Raw genomic sequence first — 22,243 nt, forward strand, 5'->3', positions numbered from 1 at the left:
ACATTAGTCAATCAGTTAAAGCCACATATCATTTCAAAGTCTTGGATTTCTAAAGTACTCGGGACTCACTTCCAAATTTAAAGCAGGTTCTGAAGTTTGCAGCGGAATTAAACTGTGAAAAACTAACTATGTTTATCAAACAGAATTTGGCAAGCATAGCAATATTGGCGTTTATATTTTTGTTGAAAATCGGTAAGTAATAATTATTTGTCATATTTACAATTTACCTCTTCTGTTATATTTTAATATTGTATATATTATTTATCTGTCTCATCCGAATGCTCCTACACCGGATGGAATTACGGAAGAAGTCGCCTACTTACTATTAGTGCTGTTCGGTGTGAGCCAAGGCTCCGTGTTGAAGATCGTACATTGACTTTAAATGGTTTACTTTTATAAAATTGTGACTTGGATGGAGAGCTGTCTCATTGGCACTCATACCACATCTTCCTATATCTATGAAAGTCTGTTTTGTTATGCACATACATTAAGCATTATAATAATTTGTATGCAAATTTTATAGTTTTAATGAACTCATTATAACATTTCTATCAAATTTTCAAAATTTTCAACATATATTCATTATAAATTGCTTTTATATTTTGTATATTAAAACATTTCTGCTTTTGGCTATCTTTAGTTTTTGTTTTGAGCCTAAGACTTCTGTCGCAGAAAGCGAAACTTAAAAGTGATCCGGAGACCTTAAAAAAGTGTCCTCCTCCATTATCAAATCCAGCAGTAGCTGGTATTTGCACATTCTATTTACAAATTAAAACTATGTACATCTAAGATATATAGAGTTTATGATGTGATAAGCTCCTGACAAGGCCTTTGACAGGATGTTAAGACTGGCCTTGAACTCTTCTAGTGTAGCTGATGTTGTGGCTTTTTCCGATAAAGTGCTCCCTTCCCTAGTTGATATTGGGGAGAGGTGGTACATGTATCTGTGTTGGTCTTTGAGAATACGGTGTTGGTGTATGCGATGTCGATAACTTAAATTTGCTGGTGGACTATCATTCTGTAGGCCAGAGGATATCATCAACCCAGTAGGTTAGTCAGTACTTCGGTACTGCCATGATTTATAACCAACTATCTAAAACTGTCCGTTTATAGATTTTTATATTATACAGATACTTCCTCAGGCAAAGTTGGCATCAGATGGATTAAGTTATTTTCTTAGTTCCTTTTTTTGGTTTCTAGCTCTTCAATATGTTTGGTCCTATAACATCCTTGGCTTTTAACTAATCGGCTTTTAGCCTTTCTGAAGAAGATAAATTCAGTAAAACGTCTCGAACCCATGCAATTTATAATGGGTTGTTTTCAGGGGTTTTTTTTGTCTTCGAGATCAATAAACAGGTTACAACGAATAAGTTTGATTTGTTTTTTAATGCCTGTATTTTACTGATAAATTGAATCAATGTATTTATTAGTCAGCATAAAAACACCTTTACACGGACAGCAGCAATTGATAATTAACAGAGAGTTATGCGGAACACCTTATGAAATTTTTAATGGAAACTATTGAAACTCAGAATTTAAAAAACCAAGATGACCATTATGGATATATACAAATTACAATGTAAAATGATCCATTGATATACAGTAATTTGTTGAAAAGAAATGCACCATAGTTGACAAAAATCAATCTAATTAAAAACCGATCTCTCATCGCTCCTGTTTTCTGATATGTCGCGTGGGATTAGATTGGACAAAAATGACCAGCACTAATGATATTGTCTACAATGTATTTGTTGTTGGAACCAGTTGGGTTCTTCAAAAAAGTTAGATTTTTGTCTGTACCTTAAACATAAAATTTTAATTTTAAGATATTTTTGATCCAAACTTTGTCTTTACAAAACCACAGCAAGAAAATCAATTTGTAGTGGACTAAGAAAATGTTTATTTTTTTTTTTATAGGTTTTACAGATCTGAAGTTATTGAATAAGGAAAAGAATGACAAAGCATCTAAAAGTGACTACTCGTCCACAAACACAGCAAATATAAACGGTACTGTATGATTGACACAAAACCCTTTTTAAATGCGTCGATTTCCTACATATAAAAAAAAAACCGTTTTAGGTAAGATGCGTTACAACCTTGAACAAGTAATAATTTTTCTTTTATGTAATAATTGTTTTGATTGGCTTAAATTTACCGTCAAATCCACAGTTGACATTGCTCAAGTCGATATATATTGAATATTGAATTGCTGGAAACCTCAAATGTTAAACTTTGATTAATACAATATAATTGAAAACATCACATCATGTATCCAAACATTATAAATATGAACAACAGAATGAGGATGTAAACAATTTGTGGTCATCGTACAACCATCGTCAACGTGTTTATTTATTCAAATTCAGGATCAATAAATCTAAATGGATTGTACCTTAAATTATGATCTCTATAAACAATATCAACGTAAGATTGATCTTAATCTTTGAACATATCAAAATATTGAATAATTATAGTTTAGTTATTTTTGAAAACGAAATCTATCAGATTTACATAGAATGAATTGATTGAAACGTCCCCACAAACACATGCAGTCATAGCGAACGAGTTTGGGGAAATGGAAAACAAGAAAATACAAAGAAAACAATTTAACTTAAAAAAATGAACATTTAAATATTAAAGATACAATATTATTGATTCTATATAGGCCAATATTTAGTCAAATGTATCATATTTAATGAAAGATAAAGATCTTGTAAGAATTCAAGTAGCTAATTCCAAATAACATTGTTCCGTGAAGGGGGTTGGGTTAGAACTTTTTTTTATTATTCAACCAAAGGTGAATTCATAATATTCACTGCAGTCGTGAAGCCTAGTTTACAGTACTGTCTGACTTTTTTTATAACATCATTGAAGTAAAAAAAATCACAAACAAATGTATTTCACAGAAAATCAAAAGGCTTTCATACTTCGACCATGGGCATAAGCATAAAAATCATTTATTTCAGGTGAGGCATCTTTGTTAGCAAATTTAACGGCAACAATATTAACCAATTATGACCAAGCACTCTTACCGAAATGTACCGGACGGGAGCGAGTACAACTAGATATAAACATGGCAGTAAGACAACTCATATTACTCGTAAGTACATTATACACCAACTTAAAGTTCATAGTTGTTTCAGTATCATAGACTTTATATTTATCAAAATTAGTATTAACTGATGCACCGTTGTAATATTTGCAGAATCCTAGCAGTATTAGATCTATATGGTTATTGCATGAATATTGGGGAATATTGTCCTGAGTCGAATTTTATATTGCACGAGCGCTTGCGAGTGCAATATATGTTCTACGAGGTACAATATTCCCCAATATTCACGCAATAACCCTTTTATTGTAAAGCAATATAACATTTGAAAGTAAAAAATGTTTGAACTAAGATTTTGTCATTGAATTTGACGTCATGAATTTTGAAAAATTATTGCATTAGTGCAATATCGGAATTTATTGCACGCTAACTTTTGGTTACTTTCTATGGGAACTACTATATTGCTATGCAAAAATAACCGTTTCATTTCTGTTACAAGAAAATTCATTGTTAAAAATACAAAATGGACGTGTTTTCTTTATACTATTAACATCCAAGTAATAAGGCTGACACTATTTAAATACATACGTAAAACATTAAGCATGTTTAGTACTGAGACAAAGGCGGAGATAACCAGATAGAAAAGGACATACAAGACATTGGGAAACGGAGAAAAGACCAACAACAACTCCCAAAATATAACCATAAACAATTAAGATTGAGGAATGCGAACTCATGTTCTTCGAACACGAATAACTAGAGGCTCTCAAGAGCCTGTATCGCTCACCTGACTCTACTTGGGTTTTTGAAATCATATAAAAACAGATAAAATTTGACTACAAAGTAACAACACTTTGCCAGCACCTCATAAGGAAAGGACTATTCATGCTATGTTTGATTTCATTCAATTCCTTGGTTCTCTAGAAGAAGACATTTGTATGCATTTCCCATAGGGTCCTATGTTAAACTAAGCCCCCCGCTGGCAGCCATCTTGGATGATGGATCGGAGACAAAATAACAACACTTGGTCAGCATCTCATAAGGAACATTCATGCTATGTTTGGTTTCATTCCATTCAGTGGTTCTCTAAAAGATGTCATTTTTATGCATTTCCCATAGGGTCCTATGTTAAACTAAGTCCCGCCATTGGCGGCCATCTTGGATGATGGATCATCTACAAAGTAACAACACTTGGTCAGCACATCATAAGGAACATTTATGCCATGTTTGGTTTCATTCCATTCAGTGGTTCTCTAAAAGAAGTCATTTGTATGAATTTCCCATAGGCTAAATCCCTCACTGGTGGCCATCTTGGATGATGGATCGGCTACAAAGTAACAGCACTTGGTCAGCACCTCATAAGGAACATTCATGCCATGTTTGGTTTCATTCCATTCAGTGGTTCTCTAAAATAAGTCATTTGTATGAATTTCCCATAGGGTCCTATGTTAAACTAAGTCCCCCACTGGCGGCCATCTTGGATTATGAATCGGCTACAAAGTAACAACACTTGGTCAGCACCTCATAAGGAACATTCATGCTATGTTTGGTTTCATTCCATTCAGTGGTTCTCTAGAAGAAGTCTTTTGTATGCATTTCCCATAGGGTCCTATGTTAAACTAAGTCCCCGCTGGCGGCCATCTTGGATGATGGATCGGCTACAAAGTAACAACACTCGGTCAGCACCTCATAAGGAACATTTATGCCATGTTTGGTTTCATTCCATTCAGTGGTTATCTAGAAGAAGTCATTTGTATGCATTTCCCATAGGGTCCTAGGTTAAACTAAGTCCCCCGCTGGCGGCCATCTTGGATGATAGATCGGCTACAAAGTAACAACACTTGGTCAGCACCTCATAAGGAACATTCATGTCATGTTTGGTTTCATTCCATTCAGTGGTTCTCTAGAAGAAGTCATTTGTATGCATTTCCCATAGGGTCCTATGTTAAACTAAGTCCCCCGCTGGTTGCCATCTTGGATGATGGATCGGCTTCAAAGTAACAACACTTGGTCAGCACCTCATAAGGAACATTCATGCCATGATTTGTTTCATTCCATTCAGTGGTTCTCTAGAAGAAGTTCAAAATGTAAAAAATTAACGACGACGACGGACGCCAAGTGATGAGAAAAGATCACTTGGCCCTTCGGGCCAGGTGAGCTAAAAACTGTTCCATTATTGACATCTGTTGTTTTTCAAGTGCATTACTCAGCGACTTAGCTTAGCGAAAGGTAGTGCGACGTAATCAGTCAAACAAACTTTATTAGATTAACTCTCTAAGGAACGATCGTTTCCATTGGTCAATTCAAACCTTCGACCTCACACCTTCGAAAATAGAACACACATACTATAACGTTGAATGGACTGATTAATATTCACGTATCTGGTCAAGGTCGTTTAAAGCTTCCATCGACATATTCTCATACATGATTCCAATCACAATTCTAGCTTTTATAAATGTGCATGTGAAATTCATTGGTTTTATAGTTTTCTGCAATTGGTAGTAAAGTTTAAACATTAAAATCTTAACAGTTTTCACATCTAAATATTCAATTTAAATGTCCCCTCTAGATCAAGGGACGACATCAAAAGTTCAATGTAGGATAAAAAAAACTCAATTCACATATTTTTTCATTTATTCCTCCCCCCCCTCCCCCTTGCTTATCCTGCATTTTTTTTTTACTCAATGGACTCGATGAATTAACATTGTACTTGAAAAATGAAACCGTACTTTTCTACAAACACTTCATATTCTTTTCCAAGTTTTATGTATTCGACATAGGATAGCGATTTTTTTCTGATTCCGTTTACTTGAAGAAAAAAAAATCCCGAAATTGTAAGTAAATTCATAACATGTAACCAACCATGCTTTGTTAAGAAAAAACGGAGATGGCCAATCGTGGCACAGGGGATGATTAAATGTAGTTTATAAACTCCAACGATATACTTCATTACGTTTTGCTATTCTCCGTTGAAAAACGAACGTAAATTATATATATTGTAAATATTTATAGACCGTTGGTTTTTTCCCGTTTAGATGGTTTTACACTAGTAATTTTGGGGACCTTTATAGCTTGTTGTTCAGTGGCTCCGTGTTGAAGGCCGTACATTGACCTATCATGGTTTACTTTTATAAATTGTTATTTGGATGGGGAGTTGTCTCATTGGCATTCACACCACATCCTCCTATATCTATGTAAATAGACACAAACAGTTTTTAAAAAAGTGTTTATTCATTAAATCATTCAAATGTATCGGTAGAAAGGTGAGTTTCTTCTTGTGCATGCATTTAGTCATCCTTAATTTCTTGATATTTTGTTTATCAGTTTATCATACACGTTTCGTTTTGTATTTCATTTTAAATACGAATACATACTACATATACTTTAGCGGATAGTTCAACAATGTTATGCAGCTCTATTCTTACAGTATACCTTACGGCTTTCAATAATGAGCAAAGCCCATACCGCATAGTCAGCTATAAAAGGCCCCGAATTCAAACAAGAGAATTGTTCCTTATAAACTACGATTTCTCACAAGTATTAATTTATTATTTAGTTCCACACATGCATAAGAAATAATCTTCGCCGATGTAACATTTCAATTTATTACAACAACATGCCTTCACTGAATTCATTCAGGTGCACCAATGATACGATTAAAGTTATTTTGTTTCTATCTTTGGGGGACAATTTCCTCCGTTTATTGTACGCTTATAGCTACATTTTTGTACTGTGTGTATGTTTTATAGCATGAAAATAATAAAAGAGAAATGTCAGTGCAACCACTGATTAATGATTGTAATGGATCAGTATTATGAGATACTTATTATAAGTGACTACGACATTGTTAGGATTATAACCTATCGTCAGTATGAAAGAAATTAAAAGTGGTTCATATATTCATCCGTATAAAAGCGGCACATGTATTTTATTTTATCCTTATATTTCTCATCATGCCGGGTACAAGATAATTGAGTTGCTGCATGCAAAGAACTTAGAATATTACTTAAAACAAACTATCAGTATAATATTTCGACCCCACTATTTGAAGTTAATAACTATCAGTATAATATTTCGACCCCACTTTTTGAAGTTAATAAAACATTTATTTATTTATTTCGACCAAAGGTTTGTAAACTATACAAATCATTATTTTTACGTTCGTAGTAACATAGTAAATTCCATTGTCGGTCACCTGTGTCAATTCACGTGCACACTTGTATTTAAATCTTTCGGCCAATGAAATGAGACGTAACAAGTTGTTTGTTTGTGATACGCCAGAATGTTATCAATGAACTATCAAACGCTAAAGTCGACTGCATTTCAGTATAAAACATAAAACAAATGTAGCAACGACAAACGGACTAATCATTGGTAAACAGGTATGACTTCATATCTTTTTCATGACGAACTCTTCGTTCAAAAAGTAAAATCACAAAAATACTGAACTCAGAGGAAAATCAAATCGGAAAGTCAATAATCACATGGCAAATTCAAATGACAAAACACATAAAAACGAATGGACAAGAATTGTCATATTCTTGACAATAGCTTCCTTGTAAGCTGATCATGGATTGTTTTCGTCAAATGTATTGTGTAAGAGACATTGGCTGCATTTTTAATGTTATTTGATCCCTTTTTAAAATTATTTTTCAAAATCTAATACTATTTCAATGATACTTTGCAGGATGAACCCGAACAAATTGCGAAATTCAATATGTGGATGCGCTTGGTAAGTCAAATGTTAGGCTTATTTGTATGTTTAATTGTTTATGTCTGTTGTGTTATATGTCTGTTGTGGTGTATGTCTGTTGTGGTGTATGTCTGTTGTGGTGTATGTCTGTTGTGTTGTATGTCTGTAATGTATGTTGTATGTCTGTAATGTATGTTTACACATCTGTGACTGTAGTATCCCAATTATTTCCACATTAACATTTAATGTCGGTTTAGCTTGCTTAAACAGTTTTCTCAGTATAAGGGAACTATAAATAACTGCCATACAAGGAGAAGGTTAAGCTACGTAAAACCAGGTTACATCCACCTTTTTCTTTATCAAATGCCCGTACAGAAACAGGAATATAACAGTTGTTTATCACTCGTCCTTTTTAGTTGATAAAGTTTGATTGTAGTAGTTTTATGGACTACTTGTTTTCATGCCCTATTTATGGGCATTATGTTTTTTGGTCTGTGCGTTCGTTCGTCCGTTCGTTTGTCCGTCTGTCCCGCTTCAGGTTAAAGTTTTTGGTCGAGGTAGTTTTTGATGAATTTGTAGTCCAATCAACTTGAAACTTAGTACAAATATTCCCTAAGGTATGATTTTTCCAATTTTGATGCCAAGTTAGAGTTTTTATCCCATTTTTACGGTCCACTGAACATAGAAAATGATAGTGCGGATGGGGCATTCGTGTACTAGGGACACATTCATGTTTTAATTTACCTAGGAGTTCGTTGTTTTGTTATTATTTTGCATGACTTTAAGCCCCATCTTGTATTTACAAAATATAAATGCATGTGATGAACAAAACAAAGGCCACTAGCTCTGAAATTAAGTTTACATAACATCTCAAAAGATTAACCCTGACAGCTATGCCTCTTTTTTTAAATTTTAATGTTGGGTTATCATGATCTTATATTTCAAATATTTATCAAACATGATAGAGTAACACACATTGTAGATTATAAAACTACCCTTCTGAAAATGCATGTACTGATTTCAGGGTATTATCTAGGAACAACACAAAAGCACGTACAATGCAGATATTTAGGTTTATAACGATACGGTGACCTTACCATTTTTTCAGATATGGACAGATTGTAGATTATACTGGAATCCTGAGGATTTTGGAAACATCACAGAAGTTGTTTTGCCTTTTGATTTGTTGTGGACTCCAGATCTAACCTTATACGAAAGGTTTGTTTACTAAGTATATACAATGAGATGTGGAGTATACATTAATGTATCAAGCCCCAGTCACACTGTCACGTTTCAAGAGCTACATTTTACTATGTTTTGAAAGCGTAGCGTAACGAAGCGTATCGAAACGTAGTGATCCTTTGCTCAAAACGGGACCTGCCCCGTATGTTTTGAAAATTCAACAACAACCGTGGCAAAAATTGAAACGAAGTAGAAACCTAGTAAATACGTATCAAAGCTTAGCGGAACGCAACAAACCGTGCTTACTACGTATCTAAACGTATCAATGCGTGGTGAAATCGTGGGTCTACACGTACTAATACGTAGAAAAACGTGATAAGAACGCAGCACAAACCTAGTAAAACCTAGTTTTCAAAATAACGGAACATTTTTGTTCAAAACGTAGTTGAAACGTAGAATTTTAAAATGTAGTAAAACTTGACAGTTGCCACAGTCACATTGACGTTTCAAGAGTTAGTTACGTTTTACTACATTTTGAAAGCGTAGCGAAACAGGAATAAACGTAACGAAGCGTATCGAAACGTAGTGATCCTTTGTTCAAAACGGGACTTGCCCTGTATGTTTTGAAAATTCAACAACAAACGTAGCAAAAATTGAAACTAAGTAGAAACCTAGTAAATACGTGTCATAGCTTAGTGGAACGTTACAAAACGTGCTTACTACGTATCGAAACGTACCAATGCGTGGTGGAAACGTGGGTCTACACGTTCTTATACGTAGCAAAACGTGGTAAGAATGTAGCACAAACCTAGCTTCAAAATAACGGGACATTTTTATTCAAAACTTGGTTGAAATGTAGCATTTTAAACCGTAGTATAACGTGACAGTGTGACTGGGGCTTTAACAACCTGACTTAAAACAAAACCAGACAACGGGAAGTCAACGTACGGCCTTCAACAAATGACACATTTCATTGATTGTCATTTTTCTTGTTTTTACGATCTAAAGACGTATAAGAACATCCGTCTATTGTTGGTTACTGTCTTGTCTCTAGATATATACAGGTATTGGTTTCTTTTGTCGTTAGAATACTGTCTCATTAACGTATACATACCTCATATTTTCTTTTGTGTATCTTTAAGGTGGTACCCAACACTTTCACTAAAATTAATTTGGCTGGTTTAATTTTCATAAAATTTTGTCAAAGTACTTTGAGACTTTAATAAAAATATAAAAATTTAAAATTTTTTGAACCAACCGTTTTGTCAGAAAAATTACACTGGTTATATAGCAATTTGACAAACATAAATTTTGATCATTGAGAAGCTTAATATTCCTTTTACAACACAACGTAATTAAAACGTTTAGCTGACTTTACAGAGTTATCTCCCTGTAGTGTTAGGTACCACCTTAAGGTGGCTCGTGGGTACAAAAATTTCAGCAAAAAATTGAACTTTTATTTTTTCATTACAAATTTTATTTATTACACTATTAGTTATTACTTTATGATATGGTAAAAAAATCAGCCCAAAAAATCGGTTCGGTTTGGCCCCAGATGACTTTTAAAATGTTTATATCATTGAAAAAGCTCCAAATTATCTCCCTTTGGTGCAAAAATGCCATTTTTTTGGCATTAAATTTGAAATATCTTTTTTAACTCATCGGTGACCTATATTTTTTATTATTGTTTTCATATAAGCTATACATAAACTAAATAATTGTAAAATTTAAGCGATTTCTGTAATTAGGTTATTTTTTTGGCAGTTGCTATTTGTCCGGCTAGCCGGACGAATAGTACCAGGACTATTTGTCCGGCCAATACAATGCGCATGTCACTATAATATTTGTGTGTGCGTGTAATATTATCTTCAGCATCACCAGGGGCACATGTTTGAAATCTTTAGTGTTAGGGCCTAATCTTGTTACTGGTAATTGAAATTGTTGTTTTCTTCACACTAGTATATAATAGTCCAATGTGGATAACGAATAATTAGAATAAAATCATATATATCCCATATTTTTTATATAAGAAGAGAGAAGAATTTACTTGTAAAAAAAACTTGGGTAGTGTTTGACTCGTGAATTTTAAGTTAACGTAAAGGATTTTGTCTAGCTGAAAAAGGTACAAAATTATTATGTCTGTAGCTGTCAAAGAGAATTATAGACCCCTTGACATAAAGTTATCCATATTTTGAGTGAAAGGTGAGAGATTTTTCTATAATAACCCCCCCCCCCCCCCCTCCAAAAAAAAAGAGTAATAAAAAACACTGTTTTTTATTTTATTTACGTGAGGGGATCGGGTGTCACAGTGTGCTCCTTTCCCCAAATTTCCCTTTTCTTTTCTTGTCTTGCAAGACTCATTTTTGGATTATAACTAAGCTAAATTTCATTCAGTTAGACCTGCAATTGTAAAGGCCTTTTTCAACTACACTTGCTTTGAACATCTTTTCCACCTGTATACAGCTGTAGCGAATCGAATAATTTTGTAAAACTAATTCTCCGATCAATTATACATAATTATCTTTTATTTCCCATTTTCCTTGTGATTTCAATTTTTTACAGTCCCTATCATAAGATTATATCATTCTTGGAAGTTCATAATATCGTGTTCCATTGTCAAATTCCGAAAACTTTAAAATTTATCACAAATATTTCAGCCATGATCTTAAAATTGAAAATCAGTGATCAAATTACACGCGCCCCCTTGGTGCTACTGAAGATAATGTTACACGCACTTCCGAACGCACATTATATGACATGCGCATTACAATGGCCGGACAAATAGCCCTGGCACTATTCGTCCGGCTAGCCGGACAAATAGCCACTCCGTATTTTTTTTATTTCGATATTACCTCTATTTCTCCTATTAGTTCAACAGAAAAAAAAGACTGACAAAAATGTATGCTTCTTCCGGAGGTAGATTGTGAGCTTAAATGAACGGTGACCCCATTTTTTTATTTCATTTTTCTTTTAAGTATATGATAAAGTTCATTTATAAAAAAATAAAGCGAAATCCTATATTAGAAAAAAAAATTTGATTTATACCCAGGAGTCCCCTTAAATCACTTTTGCTACCCTTTTTAAAAAATGAAGTGTGCTTTTAAAACAATTTACATGCATCAATCTGACTTTAAAAAGACTGTGAAAGCCAATGATATGTAATATGCAATTGTTTCATCATAAATTTCAAGTTTCCATAAAAATTATTTCGCGGTGAAACCTTACAGTCCACGATCCACATACTTTGTAATATTGGTTTCTATTTTTATTTGATTTGATTTGATTTGTTTTGTAATTGTTTTTGTTTGTTTACTTGTTTGTTTTTTGTTTGTTAAATGTCACTGCTAGAAGGCGAAGCATGTTTCTGTGTTAACAGTTTACTTTTTATTTTGCAGTGTAGCTGAAGAGTTTTATGGCTTTAAAGACTACAGACCTAGAGTAATGTTTGACGGAACAGTATATTATAATTTTCCCACTTTAGTAGAATCCGTGTGTCAAGTTGATGCTCTGAAGTTTCCATATGACACTCAAATATGTCTATTAACATTCGGATCCTGGGTGTTTTCAGGATCGGATCTAGATATATTTTCGAGTAAAAAGTTTGCCGATGTTTCGTCTATAAAAGACCACGTGGAATGGGTTGTTGAAAGTGTTCCAATTGTAAGACATGTAGTTTTCTACCCAGAGCCATATCCTGACGTGACTTTTTACGTTCACATCAGACGAAAGCCAGCGTCATACGTCACTAATATCATAATACCATCACTTTTGATCACTCTCATATCGGCGCTTGGATTTTTACTTCCGGTTGAATCGGGAGAGAAAGTTGGGCTACAACTGACAGTTATGCTGGCAATATTTGTATTCCAAGTACTTGTAGCAGACCAATTACCGCCTTCTGCAGATTCTACGCCATGGATATGTAAGAAATCGTCAACTTTTTTATATACATTTACATAGGAAGCGATGTGTCAAATATGTACAATAATTATAATTTATTTATATCAGCAAATTGCTTTTCATTTTTTCACATTTTGTACTGTTTACTAAGATCCTACCTTGAAATGATGAAAATATACAAGCTATAGTATTCTAGCACAGACTTTTTTCTTCTGGAACATGCTAATCTCGTTTTATAGGTTTGTGTATTAAATTACCATATTTCGAATAAATTACAACAAACAAACATGATCAATTCTGGTATGACATGTGTGGTTACGAGTGCAATCTCTTACCGAACTCTGTTGGTTCAAATAATACGATTTGTATTTCAGCTGTCTTCCTGAGTTTCACTCTAATATTATGTGGAGTGGCAAGTCTTCTGCAAGTTCTGGTCATAAGCGTACATTTCCAAGATAAGGATATGCCCAACTGGACGAAAAGATATATTCTTTACCCTCTTGCTCTTGTGTCCGGCGTCCAAACTCTAGGTTTACAACGTACTTGTTCTCAAAATGGTCAATTGGAGGTAAGACATTTGTCTCTCATTCTCTCTGATTTAGTCTTTCGAGCTATTTTCAAACTTTGTAGTTTCAGTTGAGTCTGTATAATGGGAGTCCTTTAAGTTTACGCAGCTATTTTCATTTAAAACTGACGTAAACATAATGATTATTACTAAATGTTTCTTTTTACGCAGAATGCTGTGGTGACGGTAAAGGCGATAGCCGTGATAGGTTTTTAGATAAGATGCATATAAAATGTTAAAAGGACTTAAGCTGTCAAAGTTATATGCATCGACACGACTTCAATTCTCATATTTGATTTATTACATACTAAAATGTATATTCAAATTACAGTAAGTTTGAAATAAACAGACAAAAAACATGTACTCGATAATTATATAAAAATTTCATGTGTATTTTATCTAGACACATTTTCATTAACTTTGGTGATTACCACTGAAGACTTCCGACAGTCACATAACCCTGGAGCGATATAAACATTAACATAAATATAAATAGGTAGCGACGTCGTGCAATTCGTTTTAACCTTGCAAGTGAATAATTCATCTGCTATGTTTCTTTGATTATTTTGACAAATTTGAATCCAATTGAATGCTAAATTAGTCAGTGGTTTTATTTGTATTAATTGACAATGTGATACAAATTAATATATATTCAAATGATTTCGTTTACATGTTTTTATATAATGTAGTTTAATAACAAAGCTGATAGTTCTTTTAATACATTTTCTAGGAATGTAAAACCTGCAAATGTTTTGAAACATGAATTTCCCTTATGTTGTACAGATAGTGCATCTTATCATTTTTTTACTGTTCTGTAATCCATACTATGAATAATTTGAGTTTCATAGTTCAATATTCTTATTTCAGGACGAAGATAAAATGGTGAACAAAGCTCTACCAGAAGGCCTAACGCTATGGATGTACTTAGCCACGGTGCTTGACAGAGTCGGTATTTTCATATTTCTGATGATGTTTGTAATCGGATGTTTAGTGACCTTTGATGGAATGGTATCGCGTGATTAATTTGAATACTTAGTATCAAATACTTTTTCACGTCTATTACATACTTTCCATAATTCAACACAGAAATTTATGAAATGCAGTTCGAAATATATATGTTTTTCTCGTTTTCGAATTTTGTAAAATAATGTATAATGTTATGCAAAAGTTGTACGCTTCAAATTGTTGTCTGTAAAAATTATAGTGCTTTAAATTGTATTCATGTAGTGCTATTTCATATTCATACTATAATCGTTATTGTCTTTTGTAACTTTTTTGTACGTTTTCTTTAAAGAAATCGTGAGCTGCCTCAAATCATAAACATGTGCAAAACTCATAAATACTTTATTATTATGAGACAGTCATTGTATCAAAATATGATTCTCCCTAATCGACTTATCTTTTTTACCAGTCAGTATAAAAAAAATGATGGTCCAAAATTACCCGCATTCTAATAAAGCCCTAACAAATTCGTCTGAAGGCCCAATAGTTCGACTACATGATGGTCTTTGTGCTGTCCAGTGAAATTCAATGGGACAAGATAATGTTCTACATCTCTATTTACAAACTACAGGCTCTAAAAAGTAGGAACTTTTCACCCGTCGGAATCTATTTGCATCTTTTGAAATGCCCGAAATCCTACATTACAAATGCATGACTTAAGTTCTCTTTTTGCTTTATTTGTTGTTTACAGTTTTTCTTTACTCTAGTTTTGCAAGACATCCAAAAATGTAAAAAAATATCATATAAGGAAAAAGGCTTCTATGAGGAAGAGATTGAAAATTACAGATACATGTATGCGTCTTATTTGAGGGTCGTGTTTTGATGATTATTTATGCTGTTTTAACGTTTCTCTTTATCTAGTCCATTTGCCGATTTCGCTTTATTCACTTAATAGATCGTGTCTGACTTGCTTGTCATATTAGGTAAGAGTTTTGCACCATCTATAATAGTTCTTCCGGTAATAAACACAAAACCCAATATGGGTAAAATTCGTCAATTAAGGAGAACAATTCTCAAGAGAGTTGACTGACAACTCCCTTAGCTCCTATTAGGTTTCAGATTTGTTCCGAATGGAGAAACAGTACATCATGCTGAACTTTCCTGTCTTGAAAGATTTACACAAGGATTAAAACTGTTTTCAAGATTATAGACAATACGTTCATTTTAACTCTATATTCATCTTGAGTCTTGACATCAGTCACAGTTGGCAGGCTGGAATACATGAACCTGACACATTTTATTATATCGAATATCACAAGGACGAATTGTTGCTAACTTGTGTTTCAATTGGTCATTGAGTATCAGAGGAGAAGATTGTTGTAAAAGTGAAATGGCGACAGTCGACGACACACGACCAGCGTACGTTTATTGTTATAACTATCAAATTGACCAATATCTGATTATTTACAGTATGTCTATTTTTGTTATGTACATAACTTCTCCAGTACCTATGAGCTTCTTGCTTTCATATTTTTAATTCTGATTGTTAATAACGAAGGTAAAAAAGAATTTGTTTTCAGACGCACAAAATTCAGAAAGCGTTATTTTGATTTCATTGCAAGCCCATTTAATGTGATATTTTAAAATGCGTTTCAGTATGTTTTGTTACACCTATTATAACGTAGCAAAACGTGGTAAGAACGTAGCACAAACCTAGTAAAACCTATCTTTCAAAAAAACAGGACATTTTTATTCAAAACGTAGTTAAAACGTAGCATTTTAAACCGTAGTAAAACGTGACAGTGTGACTGGAGCTTAAAGAATTGATCCAAACGTGACTGCATTTAACCACTATTTGTTCTTTATTGCCTTGTTTTTGTTGTTAAATTACGACACGTGCCATAAATAGAGACAAACGTAGGAACGTCTAAGTTTGGAACACATGTCAGTCCAATGTCACAGTTACACACAGATTCATCTGGAACATGTCGACAATGAGATCCTTGCTGACCTATCTTCTTGCAGTACACATATTGGGGAAGAAACTGGTCTCTAACGCAACAAAACCCATTCGGACAAGAATTTGTTCTGTCATGCATGTCACAACTAACATCCTAAAATGACAACAAAAATGCAACAAATTAATACTAGAACGATAAAAGCATCAAACAATGATAAATCAATCAATTAAAAGATGTGCATTGCATATATACATGTAAGTTGTTGGTATTTATTTTGTTTATTTGTTGAATTTCAGCAACATACATATGATACATGTTATTGCTTGTTTGGGTTTCCATTTTAAACATGTCGTTTTCATTTGTTTTTATCCACAAAAATATTTGATAGCGTGATAAACTTGACAATCTATGTGTTTGGACGGACAAAATAAAACGAATCTGTTTTACTAGTGTTTTGTTTGAAAATTAGGAAATGGTTGTCATGGGGGATTTACCAACCTGTCAATTAAAAGGGTCTAAGGTTGACAGGACAAATATGGTTAGGAGCAGAAGATGGGTATGAAAATACATCCAAGGGGTACCCGGAGACTTAGGGGATGGCCTTCGGCTGTTGTCTGCTCTATGGTCGGGTTGTTGTCTCTTTGACAGATTTCCTATTTCCATTCTCAATTTTAAATACACATCCATGCCAAGTCAGAATTTGAAAATGAGATCGGATGCATCATGTTGGAACAGTGTCTCTCTATTAGCACTTGAATAATTACACTTCTTGCAGGTGATTAATTGCAAGACAAACATTAATGCCTAACTTACGTGACCTCATTTCCTAGTGGCACTCTTAAAACCATGCTTTCCATCCGTTTTGATTTTTTTTTAACTTGTTTTTATTCTGCTTATTTAAGCGCTATATTTATCTCCAGTGCTAGACTTTACATTATTTTTAATAAACAACGCTAGCCTACACATTTCCGTCAGTTCGATAATTTCGAAGTCACGGCCGACACTCGGCTAACCGAGAGATAGGTCGGTTAATCTATATTGAGTATGCGGCTATATCGGCGGTTGGTCTGTTAATCGGGTTGGCTAAAGTCTGTTAATCAGGTGTTATCGAGAAAATCATTGAAAGTTCAGCATGTTTCATTGTATAACTTTCTAAATATATTTTCATCACAAAAAGTATTCATGTCCAACAAAACAATTCAATGTACTTAACTCAGTGGTGTAATTATTATTTTTCTAGCTTCGATGTACGATCTATAAAATGAAAAGGCGGGTTACTCATCAATAAATTTATACACATTTTACACACATAAAATGTACACAAAATGACACATTGGTTAAATTTACTTGCATTCTATATTTTGAACATCGAAAAAAGAATTGCATTATGTTTGTTACCCATATTGATATCATTGTGTGAAAAATCTACACGAAAATCTGTATTTTGGTGACATAAATCAATCTTTATTAAAAACCTGGTCTGTTAATGGGTCGGATGTATAAAACCCGGTCTGTTAATTGGTCTGTTAAGAGTTATGAATGGCAATAAAAGTATAATTATATTGCTATATGGGGTGTTATCAAATGGGTAGGCTCAAGACGAGCGGCTAAAATATACGAAAACAACACACTAGCAATGAAACATAACATAAACTGAAAGAACACATGAAATTGAAAATTGATAAAAATGGTTTCAAAAAGTGTAATATTAAAGTAATATTAATTTCATCCAAGACGGATCGCATATATAATATGTTGATTGTGTTTAATTGTCATGAATGACACACATTTGTCATCTACATTGGTAACCAGTATATAAATCAGAGATAAACGTCGTAATGTAACTAAACATCAGTAAGCAAAATATATTGGGATGACAAAATATGAAAAATAAAGAAAGAATAATGAGTAAGATAAATAAAATGTAGAAAAAAATTACATAACATTTTAAAGAATACAGAAATAAACAATACCCCCAATCCGGACCTTCATGGTATACACGAGAATCTGGATGGAAACGCAGAATATAAAATAATAGATAAGGACAGTAGAGAGTGATACATTGCAAAAAACAAGAGAAAAATAATACTTGTTAAGGAATACACACATGAAACACCGATGGCTGTTGATACAGTAACGGGTTGCGATGTACTTATATTGGTGACAAATTCTGGAAGTTTACATGCGGACAACTATGGTGGCAGGCCGTTAATGCCATTTTGCGTTTTCGCGCTTTAGCGTTTTCGCCTTTTATATTCTATATGGCGAAAACGCGAAATTGCGAAGTCGAAAACGCAAAAACGCGAAACCGATTTCGCGTTTTTGTTTTTCGACTTCGCGTTTTCGACTTCGCGTTTTCGACTTCGCGATTTCGCAATTTCACATTTTCGCCTTTTCCACTTCGCGATGTCGTGTTTTCGCGTTTTCGTCCTATAGAATATGAAAGGCGAAAACGGGAAAACGCGAATGGACTTCATCGGCCACCATAGACAACTGTAGTTCTCCTCTGCACTTATGAAGAAAGAAACTAAACGGAATAAAATGAATTGAAACTTAAAATAACCAAATGTAGCTGCATTCGCTCCTTTCCGTTTACTTCTTTAGAATGATTTGTAAACAACCAATTAGATGATACTGGCGAATTAGGGTTTAATGTCCAGTGACAAATATCATGTTCATACGAGAACGAGAACACGTTATATGTACCCTGTGTTGTATTAGAAAGACACTTTCAGTCGGAATTGAGAACGTGCTACTTCGAACAGACACAAAAATTAAGGCTGATTGAAAATGTCAATAAAAAATTCATGCATATTCCAGAGGCCAATCTATATCACGCTATATTGAAGTGACTCACCCTTCAATCAAATGCAAAGAAAGTCAAAATAAAAATGCTCTTTCTAGGATACTGTGGCACCGTATTGTCATTTTTGTTTACTCAGGAACATCTCATTCTTAAATTTTTCAAGGGGAAAATATAAAGGTAGCAAAATTATTGTCGTGGCTTAATAACTCTTAACTGACACAATTTCAATTGTCCAACCCATTAACAGACTTTATTCCCATAATTTTCACTAAAACGTGGCATTATTCACGTTATTTTACAATTATGAAATATTTACTTCTGTCAATTTATTTTTAGAACCATAGTACTATTTTTTGTCCTTTAAATGATATCTAAATTTGTTTGTTTCACCTTTTATTAAAAAATTGCTATGCGTATAAGCATAAATACTACATACTTGCGCGACGCCTTTTAGTTTTACTGAAAACTGCGCAGACTAAGAAATGTTTTTACAAGTGCAAAATGTTCTATGATAGATATCATTTTGTCAGACACTTTTCTTTTTTTGATTTGGTTCTTATAACATGCCAAAAATCTGTATATTTAATAGAGTTTAACATTTAATTTAAATTAAGAGTTTTACTCTTGACAGACGTATAACCAACCCGATTAACAGACCAATCGCCCATATAGCCGCATACTCAATATAGATTAACCGACCAATCTCTCGGTTAGCCGAGTGTCGGCCGTGGAAGTAGGTATTTTAAACGATTTGAACTGCATGCTTTATTCTATTTTTATCATTTATATTTGCGTTTCCCAAATCTATTTTACCTGGTTACTTCGTATGTGTTTCGAGATCATTTTTGTGCAACTATTTCCTCGTTCCTGGCTTTAACCTGGTTCATACTTAATGAAACAACATCAAGACAGACTCCGGAAAATAACTATTCCTGTTTAAATTTATAATATATATAATTTTCTTTTGATTCTTATGGCTACTCATTTACCCCTTGCTTCAAACATAGGCATTTCTTATCTATATTACAACTTATAATACTGAAATAAAATCAAATGTAAATAGAATCTTTCATTTAGTTGTAAAGCGCCATTTGTATGTCACCTGATCGTTTACTGGAATTGACAGACAGGACCAGTGTTTTAGTTCTTGAATTGTGTGTATAATATACTAATAGTATATGCATGACGATGTTCAGGCACATTTCTTGTGCTGTTATAATTATCATTCTTACCTGCTGTAATGAAAAATCAAGTTCCATAAAAATGATGAGAAAAAATAAACATTTTATGCAGACCGACATTTTGATTTGTCTACTGTAACATATTAGTACATGTATGAAGGAAATGATATCGAATACACAGACCATCTGTGTTGATTCCACGTCCGAACACTATAGCTTACAATCTACCTATAATTGATTGATATGTTTATTATCATTATGCATAAGAATATTAACATAAATCATTCTGTCTACCATATGACCGTTATAACTGAACTGTAATGAAATTCAATTAAATAATATTTTTAAAAGTTTAAGATCGCACATTCATTAACTCTCCTTTTCGAAATCCTATCCTATTGCATACATTATGTAATGACAAAGTCTTTATAACTTGCTTTGGGAAACTATGAAAATAACATAGAACAAAAATCAAATTAGTATGTGCACAGTGGCATGATTGTACAGTAAAGATAATTCCTCGTCAAAAAATCATTAAAATGGTTACCCCTAAATGAAGTATGCTATGACAAATTCCATGATGTGCTTAGAGTTTACGCTAAAAATCATTCGGATCAAATTAAAAATACTTTGCAGGTGGACAATTGAGAAATAATTTCGAGAACTTTAATTGAAATACAGAGTTTAGCAGGACTTATGAATTAAAAATGTGTGAAAGTGACACCCAATTACTATTTCAGAAAACGGTTTGCCATCTTTCCGTCTCTTCCAGCAAACGATGATTTTCACAAACAAACAAACAAACAAACAAATAATTTATTAGTGTCTCACCTCTTTAAAACATTTGATATAAAACACAATATAATATTAACAATTTATAAAAGAGCCACTCTAAAAAGAGTTATGATAGACTGTAAAACACAGATTAAAATACATTTATATTACATCTATAACATATATCAATATATCTTAGCATAAAACACCATACTATTAAAAACAATTATACAAAAGAAAATAAACAACATTATATACACTTATTACGAGTATAAAATACACTTTCTCTTAAATAGTACTTCATGGCAGATTTTGGCTGTAAAATAACAAACTCTATCATCATGAAACATAAATAAAAACTGTTCTTCATTACTTAAATTACTAAAACTACTTTCTATATTACATACACTGTTAAAAAAATATCGTTCGCAAATCTGCATATTCTGGGCATTCTAATAAAACATGTTTTTCATCTTCAATTATATTCAAATCATTTTTTCTACAATTAAAACAAAACCTTTCATTTATATCTATACCTTCATATCTGCCAGTTTCAGTTTTAATCGGAGCAATACCTGCTCTAAATTTAGCATATGCACTTCTATATTTACCGGGCATAGTAATACTTAAATATTTTCTGTACAATAATTTGATTTAAATAACCGGTAAGTACGCAATTTACTGCTTTCATTAGCTAGTAAATTTAAATGCCAATTATTTTGGTACATAATACATACTATTAGTTTGTTTTCAATATCCTTAATAACAGACTTGCATTAAATACATTCAGTATTGCAATACTGATTAAGATCAAGTTCTTTAAACTTTGTATTCACTAGATACAGTTCCAATTTTTTACTTTATTAAAACTGATATTATTACTCCAAAGAAAATTTTTCTTATTAAGTCTACAATTAGACATCTTATTAAATCGTAGCCATGTCCTAAATATGGAAGCCCATTGTTTAACAATACATGGTTTCCATCCCATATCTCCATAAAGTGCTAAGTTAGGGGTAAATCTACCCACTCCCATAAAAAATCTCATAGCCTTATGTTTAACAGCGTTTATACATTAAAATTAACACAAGTAAAAAGTAAGAGCTATGAATATGATATTGTTTATTCACAGTCCTAACTCGAATAATTCAAGCTCTTATATGACAGTTCTTGTCCATTCGTTTTTGATG

The 22,243-nt window shown here is 33.0% G+C and overlaps 1 protein-coding gene and 1 long non-coding RNA gene across 2 annotated transcripts; one reads left to right on the top strand and one right to left on the bottom strand.

Moving 5' to 3' along the window:
* Nucleotides 1-15: 15 nt before the first annotated feature.
* LOC143071372 (neuronal acetylcholine receptor subunit alpha-10-like) lies at nucleotides 16-14,644 on the top strand. The gene is made up of 8 exons (XM_076245624.1): nucleotides 16-192; nucleotides 1,918-2,007; nucleotides 2,967-3,100; nucleotides 7,737-7,781; nucleotides 8,851-8,960; nucleotides 12,320-12,846; nucleotides 13,199-13,392; nucleotides 14,257-14,644. Exons 1-8 carry the CDS (start codon nucleotides 129-131, stop codon nucleotides 14,410-14,412), a joined length of 1,320 nt encoding a protein of 439 aa, XP_076101739.1. The 5' UTR covers nucleotides 16-128; the 3' UTR covers nucleotides 14,413-14,644.
* Nucleotides 14,645-16,170: 1,526 nt separating this feature from the next.
* LOC143071373 (uncharacterized) lies at nucleotides 16,171-20,495 on the bottom strand. The gene is made up of 2 exons (XR_012976887.1): nucleotides 20,331-20,495; nucleotides 16,171-16,445 (listed from the first exon to the last, which is right to left on the bottom strand). It is a non-coding gene; the product is annotated as an uncharacterized LOC143071373 (long non-coding RNA).
* Between the last annotated feature and the right edge of the window lie 1,748 nt (nucleotides 20,496-22,243).

The sequence above is a fragment of the Mytilus galloprovincialis genome, chromosome 4 (assembly GCF_965363235.1).
Source record: "Mytilus galloprovincialis chromosome 4, xbMytGall1.hap1.1, whole genome shotgun sequence".
Taxonomy (NCBI): Eukaryota; Metazoa; Mollusca; class Bivalvia; order Mytilida; family Mytilidae; genus Mytilus; species Mytilus galloprovincialis.

Excerpts from the sequence above, each read along its gene's own strand:
- LOC143071372 (XM_076245624.1), top strand. The coding sequence starts at position 129 with ATGTTTATCAAACAGAATTTGGCAAGCATAGCAATATTGGCGTTTATA. Across the intron at positions 2,008-2,966 it reads AAACACAGCAAATATAAACG|GTGAGGCATCTTTGTTAGCA; the intron begins GTACTGTATGAT and ends CATTTATTTCAG. Across the intron at positions 12,847-13,198 it reads AGATTCTACGCCATGGATAT|CTGTCTTCCTGAGTTTCACT; the intron begins GTAAGAAATCGT and ends TTTGTATTTCAG.